This window comes from Takifugu flavidus, chromosome 5, assembly GCF_003711565.1.
Source record: "Takifugu flavidus isolate HTHZ2018 chromosome 5, ASM371156v2, whole genome shotgun sequence".
Taxonomy (NCBI): domain Eukaryota; kingdom Metazoa; phylum Chordata; class Actinopteri; order Tetraodontiformes; family Tetraodontidae; genus Takifugu; species Takifugu flavidus.
Genome location: NC_079524.1, coordinates 4,223,281 through 4,231,304, shown reverse-complemented (window position 1 = coordinate 4,231,304; position 8,024 = coordinate 4,223,281). Strand labels below are relative to the sequence as shown.

The 8,024-nt window shown below is 43.5% G+C and overlaps 1 protein-coding gene across 1 annotated transcript in view; it reads right to left on the bottom strand.

Annotated features, from left to right (window-relative positions):
• Window positions 1-3,791: 3,791 nt before the first annotated feature.
• The window catches only part of ksr2 (kinase suppressor of ras 2), a 54,864-nt gene continuing 50,631 nt past the window's right edge, over window positions 3,792-8,024 (bottom strand). Inside the window, exon 22 of the mRNA XM_057034016.1 lies at window positions 3,792-7,103. Within this exon, the coding sequence (XP_056889996.1) occupies window positions 7,097-7,103 (7 nt within the window). The 3' untranslated portion in view covers window positions 3,792-7,096. The remainder of the gene's footprint in view (window positions 7,104-8,024) is intronic.

The following is an 8,024-nucleotide window of genomic DNA, read 5'->3' as shown; positions in this document are numbered from 1 at the left end:
AACCTCAGAGCAGACAGGGAAATTCCGACGTTTCAGAGGCTGGGGAAACCTTTTCCAGGTTAGACCACCACAAGACCACAGAGATGTCTCAGCATGATTTCAAGGTTGTCTGAGCTTGAGAATTTGAAATCGAAGATGCGGTGTGGGAAAAATGACGATAAAATGAGAAAAGACTGAATTTATTCATGACTGAGCCAGAAGGGTTTGGCCAAGAGGGAAGTTTAAACTTTGATGACATCCAAAACGTAACATCTGGGTTAATTCCACACAGCTCCCTGGGTCAAACTGAAAATCTGCAGGACCACTGGGCCAATGTGAACTGGGGGGGAGATTACATGCAATATCTCTCACTTGAAAGGAAAACACCCACTCTGCTGGCTCTGGGATCTTTGTGTAACTAACAATGTAAAGACAGATGTGAAAAAAAGGTCGCTGTAGAGCCAAATCCTGAATGGAGCTGAGGGCAACTCGGCACATGGAAATGTGCCATATTTGTTTTCAACTGCATCATCAGGTGAAAATGTGTTGAAAAACACTAGGCCTCCTTTTCTTTCTTGATTCTCAGCACAGCAGACGGTTGAAGATGATAACGGCAGCCTGTGCGGCCTGCCCTCAGAAATGCTGCTGGGTAATTTCATGTGGGGGATATTTTATCCAGACCTAATCGCATTTTACTGCACGGTGTGTAAAGCTAAGCTCAGATGTTCTACAAACGCCTGTAATATAGATCTTCACTCCTGTTCTGACATGGACTCGGTTGTGTCGAGTCGTTTCTTCCACTGTAAATCAGCTCAAAAGAGCTCGGTCCTTATCGTCCCTCCACTTCCCAGAGCTTCATTTCTTTTTTTTAATGAAGCACGAAGAGATGAAATAAAATCTCCAACACAGCCCGACCAATCTAGAGATCCAGTCCTTCCCAACCACATTTTCAACGTTCAGGTTGAGGGAATGTTTTTGGAGGAGAGTTCCTGTGGTGGATAAAGGTGCTTTTGGCACCAAAATTACAGTCAGCGACTCAGATCGATAATTCTTAATTCAAGTTTCACTTCATATGTAAATATGTTTTACTTCTGCTATCAATCATTAATGTTCATACATTTACAGATTGGTCTCTCCACGAAGATCTTTGATGCTTAGCAGTAGAAGATCGAGCCCAAGGTCTCGGTCTTCCGCGTGGGCCCACTAGAGGACAGACTCGTGTTCTGGGCTGAGCTCGACCCTGTGGCAGAAACTGTCAAGCCTCTTGACCGTAGGACTCCGTCCCAGTTGAGTGGGAAAAGGTCGGTGTAGCTGTTACAGTGATGCAGATGCTGTACCGGCCTCTTTTAGGGAAGAGCTGAGTCAACAGGCAAAGCTCCTAAACCAGGCAAAGCTCCTCACATCCGTGTGGGGGTGTTTTACAGGAATGCAAATTTTGAGGCAGACATGCCGGAGAGACTACATTTTTCCTCTACCTGTTGAACGACAGGTGCCAATGCAGTTTATTAATAGAGTCATTTGACATCTTTCAATGTCATGACATTCCAAAGCTCATGCAAAAACACACCAGTTCCTTTGTGATTTGTCTTTCCAGAGTGCGCATGATCATTAGATTTCCAACCTACCAACAGTGAACGCAATTTAATCAGGCACATTAAAATGAACCTGTCAAGGCGTATTTAACTGCCCCGTAAGTTGAAAGTCCTCTCCCAAATTCCACTGAAGCAAAATAATGCTTCCATTAAAGCAGGAGCCTATTGGTGCTCGATGGATCCAACTTTAAATTAGTTTTGCAAAAACTTCAAATAAAAAAAGGGATTATTTTTTCCTCCCCAACTCATGAGGCCATATCGCAAACAATCCCAGTGGCTCCAGCAAACAGCTGTAATCGTTTTAGAATCCCAGTTGGAAATTAAGTGGTGCGTATTCATTATCATATTTCTGTTAAACGTCTTTGTTTGTGGGTTTTGTTCCCGTTGTCACCTGCCATAACCCTGTCAAAACTGTTGCCGTGGGCGATGATGGCGGATGATTTCCACACTCCCTGAAAGGTCAAGTTTGACAGAAGCTCGGAGGCCCGTCACTGTTTCACCTCACATAATCCAGAAAGCTTCTGACAACGACTGCTGTGGGAGTTTGAGCTACGCTCAATGAGCCGTGGCTTACTTAGCAATCTGGATCGCCGTTAACGGCGGAGTGACAATTTTGGATTAAATGAACTTAAGTGAACTTTTAACAAAAGCTGGGAAGGCACAACGAAGACAGTCCTTGAAACAAACACAGCATTTGAAATTCTATTATTTTGACTCAGAGGTGAACCCCATCAGAGCCCCATGGTCAACCCCAACCACCAAGTCAAAGAGGCAGGTGATTCCAACCTGAGGCTCCCTGAGGACACCGGTGATGGTAGACACACTATATACATTATTTTACAGGGGAGCCTCCTGAATTTAGTCATCTGTGTAACCAGTTGATTTGAAGAGGTTCTAAGAAACATTCACTATGGGTCCTGTAAAAGAGCCGATCACCTCAATCCTTGTTTTTTATCAGACCAAAATCCAGATTTATTTTGTTTAATTTTGGAGCAAAAATATTCAAATACGCTGAAAACCAGATGAAAGGTTCTTTTGAGAGAACAACACCCACGGGCACATCAGGACATGAAAGCAAACTGTACCTTTGGATGTTTGTGATAAAAGGAAAAAGGAATCCAAACCAAAGTTGTTTGGGACCAACGGTGATACCCCGTACGAGTGTCCTCCACTTTAATAGGTTATAGAAACTCAATCAAAGTAGGAATTTGGTATCTGGGTGTCAATAACTAGACAAATGGTGTAAATAATGTAGATAATGAATATAGACACATCCAGAACCCCCAAAACCGGTTTGCTGTTTGTGTCGCAACTAATTGTTGTCTCAAGTCTTCAGTTTTCAAAGTTCTTCTTTTTAGGAGATCAAGTTTGGCAACAAAGTTTAAAACAGAAAAACCCAGATGAAACACACTCACATTTGTGACAATACCGGGATGCACCTGTCAGTAGCATCTCTTTATGTTTCCTGCGTGATCGATGACCTTAGGAGACATTTGTCAGTAATTTCAAAACAAAAAAAAGGAAGTATTAGAATTATAACCAGTGTTGCAAAATGCCTCAGACAGAAATAAAAAAGACATCATTTGGTCAGAATAGATGATCAATATTTAGACTTTTTTACTTCTCCGTGGTTAAAATCACGAGATTTTAAATCACGAGATTTTAACCAGATTAACTTCTCATTTCACAGAAGGCTCGCCACAAATTGTTTCTTTAAAATCCTGGTGATCTGTCAACAGTCGATATGTTGAAATGTACTTTCTTCTCATGTTCGCAGGCAGAATGGCCCAAGTGTAGCTGTTAATGCAAGACAGACAATTGTGGCAACCAAACCGGGCGTTGTAAGAAAAACTATTTTATTTTACCCAAGTCCCAGCTGACAAGACTCAAAACGCTCCTCAGAAAATGCAATCATTTGGTTCTCACTTGTGGTTTTGTCTTTAGGCGAAGGGGCTCCATCTTTGGGATTTCAATCACAGGGTCTGATATCTTTTTGTGTTAGATGACTGGTGACAAATAGGTACATTTTCGCTTATTTTGTGAGGGCCAAAGTTTTGTATTAGTTAAAAAAGTTCATTTGTTTTGACGTGGAGACTCACGCTGTCATTTGTGATGAAGGTTTGAGTTAGTGGTCGAGTTGGAAGGTGAATGGATGTTTACTGTAGTCAGTACCTGCACCTGTACGATCAGATTAGAGCAGATCCCACCAGACAAACCATGTCAAATGACTCACTCAAAGTTTTATTGACAAGTTGTTTTCTATTCTGGACAATAGAACAAACCCAAGAGTTTCACAAAAAAAAGCACAAATCCTATAACAAGGCCTGCAAATTGTAGTCAACTGACATTCAGTTCAACAGCAGAAAGTAAATCATTTTCTGGAAGGGTAGAAAAGTCTTTATAAACTTTGCTGTACAAAAATTTACAAATGCCATTTCAAGCTGGAGCGACATAATCCCCCCGATTAAAATGTGGACAACGTCAAGCAGACAGAATCTTAAAGCTGTTTGGGAAGAATGCTGTGCTTTGATCCAGGGCAGCTGGATGCCCTCCTGTTGGAAGGAATTTCAACCCTCATCCAAAAGGCTCCTTCTGCTAAAGCATTTCAAACCCTTACGCTGGAACACCAAACCCCGACCACCTGAGAGGGTAGATCAGCACAGCTGGGCGTGGCCTCTCTTTGGGATGTCCCACCTGCTCATCGTTGCAACCAGGGCGAAGTCTAAATGAGGTTTTGATTATGCGGATGGGAATTTTTTAACAAAATGTATTCCATGGGGTCCAAAAAGCTGTGACTCCGGAACACTATTTTTGGAATTGAAATTGCATGGAAAAGTCTCCAGCTCGTCCAAATTCCTGCAGCTCGAGTCTGGTAAAACAACTAAGGGGAGAGCAAAGATAAGGATGCCCCAGACCAAAGCACTTAGCTACTGTCACCTGGGTGATGGAGGACCTACACCAACAAGTACACATATTTGCATCATGACTGTAGCATTGAAGCAGTTCCCTAACAAAGAAGGAAAATGGAGGAAGATGTGTTTCCAGAGGTGATACAGTTTGAAAACAAAGCAGGAACACAAGGCAGGGTGTAGGGTTTCATCCTCTGCTAATGTGAAACTTCCCCATTCAAACAGCTGCTTGCATCTGCCACTATCCTTTACATTCTCAAGTCCTTAAGCAGTCGGATTGGACAGAACCAACAGAATTTTATGACAAGCTCTTCAGTGTTTACGGAACTTGTGGGGATTTTCTGGGCTTTTCTGCGCACCAAATGGCAGAGGAACCATTTAAACACTAATTGTGTGTTCATACTCACAGACCAGTAACACACGAGGTGGTTCGAGGTGTGTTATTCATAACCGGGGGTGGCATCGATCGACACGGGAGCAGAAGAATTGAAAATGTTGCTCAATTTACAGCGTCTTTCTTCCTTTGAGAAACAACTTTTTTCTCATCTACGCAGCGTTTGATCTCAACAGGGTCTTATTAGTCAAGTGTAGGGTGGAAGGTTGATGAAATATTTCAAAGAAATGCTTCAAAACAGGTTTGACTTCTATCAACTTTGCACACAGCGATCTTCACTGTTAACAAAGTGCTCTTTCAAACAAGCTGGACCTGGTTAAAAAGCAAAAAAAAACAACGTATTTCTGTGTCATGTACCGGTGTGGGTGCCAATCTTAAAAAATAATTAAGCGTTTAACCAAATAATAAGCTGTTAACTTTTCATTTGCCTCTATTTTAATCACGTGAAAGCTTTTAAACAAAAGTGTTGCCAAGCGAAGTGGAAACTGCACGTCATCTCCATGAGAAGGGGAACTTGGTCTGCAGCCATGCTCGGGTGGAGCTGCATCCGCCTGGATGGCAGGACCCAGCAGAACGTTGCGTCCTGGCGTCATGTGCTCGCCACCAAACAAATACGACAACCTGCTGCCTGTTCTGACAAGCTTCCATTAGAACCAGCGTCAGTTTCTTTAGAACCTGAAGCCACCCCGTCGATCGTTAGTTCCTCCTGCTTCCCAAACGTCAACATTCAGCTGTTGCCTCACATATCCCACGGTTTCGTGCCAGCAGTCAGCAGTTTTGTGCAGTTTTGTGCCCGTTCTCCACATTCATTTGATAGATGTGTCCTGGAACTGGATGTTGACTGATGTGTCCTGGCAGTTAGGTGATGACACATCAGGTGATTTTGATTTACTTGCTTGCTTTGGCATGGGAAATTCTCAAGTTCAAGCCACACACACACACACACACACACACACACGCACGCACGCACAGGAAACACCATGCCAAAAGCTCACCTTAAACATTTCCCAAAAAATTTGTAAGATTTACGTTGTTGCAAAAGGCAATAATGCACCCAAAAGGGGTTTTTACTCCCAATTAAAATGATATTTTAAAGGCTGTTTTGAAACAGATTTTGGTGTTTCCATAGCCACTGTTTGCTGCACAGGCTGCTGTTGCCACCATTCTGTTTAGACTCATCTCCTGGGCTGCACTTCGATTTTATTGGGGTTAAATGACAATGCGATGTTTGGAAAAGTGAAGTGGTCAGGGCTTCACATTTTCACATCACGTTTCTTATAACCCGAGCAATGGTCGACTTCTACAGGATGATGCAATAATGATCCGGGCAGCATCAGTTTTCCATCTGGGGGAGGCTGTTTGATAGTTCCCTTGCTAAATTATGTTACAGGTTTCTGTGCAAGCATCCAAATTGTCCTGACGAAACTTACAGAGCTACAAAGTACTATGGCACTTGTGAAGTTAAGGCAATAGTCTTTAAATGTTGGTGTAATCACATGCTCCCCAAAAAACAAAAAGAACCCTACAGGTGATGATCCGGGCATTTACCGAGTTTTAACCAAGTCCTCCCATTGCCTAAACCGCCACCGTGGCCGACCTTGACAAGAAAGCTCGTTCACTTCCTGCATCCGTAAAATGAATAAAAGGCAGGCATGCAAAAAGCGTCATGGAGACCCCATTAAGATTTAAGAGGGATAAGAATGTCTATTCTTCAAGGGGCATTTAGATCTATTGATCTACACATTGGGTCCAAAATAAATCGGTGATTATTCATTTCAGTTTTGGGCAAGAAAATATGACAAACTAAAGCAACGCAATCTACCATCGTGATAACAAATAAAAAGCTATTTGAAGCACAAGATGAGCTGCAGCATGACATGAATAATGTTGCAGACCTGTTGAGAGACAACAGGCGCCGGTTTGGAGAAAGGCTTCAGGCAATTCGCGGAGAAAAAGGCCTCTGTTTGAAAGTCTGCGGCTTGCGCCTCTCCCTTTCTGGCAGGGCGGGGGATGATAGCTGCCACCGAAAGGGTCCGACCGGGCATTTGGGGCAAAGATGGAGTGTGTGCGTCGTAGCAGGAGAGACAGGAAAAGTGCATGTTGTGAAAGCAAGGTGGGGTGAGAGCAGGTGGGTGGGAGGCCAGGGAGGCAGCGGAGCAGATGTGAGCAGAGCTGAGGACGGACGAGCTTCACGCAAAGATGCTGTCCCATCGATGCCGCTGTTACAGCCTGGAGCGGGAAGGGGGGGGGGAGAAAACAGAGACAAGATTAAACTGCAAGCCGGGTCAGCACAGAGCCATGCAGCTGCCCGCGCAGCTAACAGGCACACGCAGACAAAATCCTTCAGTGCACGTTTGATCTGAGCTGCGGCGCGTAAAGAATTAAAATAATGGCCTTGATAAGAGTTGCAAACGGTCAGTTTTTTTATCAATCCTGGGCCCCAATGAGATCCTTCCGTTTCCTCCAAATCATCACAGGAAATGCGAGTGGAAAGGATGTGTTGTTAAGGCATTATGTAAGATTTATTATGTAAGATTCAGTTTCATTTTCACACATTTGGCTATTGTGGGTTTTTTCAAGTTCCTGTAAGACCGTCAGTCACGCTCAGTTCCGCTGGGTGGGTCATTCAACAGTGGTTACTTTTCGGAAATAGTTGGAAAAAACATGATTTCATTGATGATTTCAACATCACAGGATAAATTTATCCTCACACGTGGGAGGAACGAAAGGAGAAGTACCCGCTCTGCCAACTGTTTTCACGCCATTGCCCCTTCTTTTAACTCCTGCGGGGAATCAATCAGTTAGCAGCGGCTGACTAAACCGGGCAGGTGCCAGGCGGTTTGTAAAGGCTTCTGTTGTACACCTGCGACGCCCCACAAACTGGTCATTCTGTTGTCCATCACACTGTCACCGAGCAAAGCTGCTTCCCCCGTGATGCTAACATAGAGCAGATACCTGTGCAATAACACCCCTGGTCTCTCTGTGGGGTCGTTACCTCATCTTAAACAGGGACGTAAGAGGTCACCTGCATCTGGACCAGAGTATTTTACCAATATCATTCAAGCAAAACTATATTATGTTGTTTAAAACATAAAAACAGAAGTTTTTTTTTAAAATGCAAAATCATTAAAACATATCTAGAATCTCTGG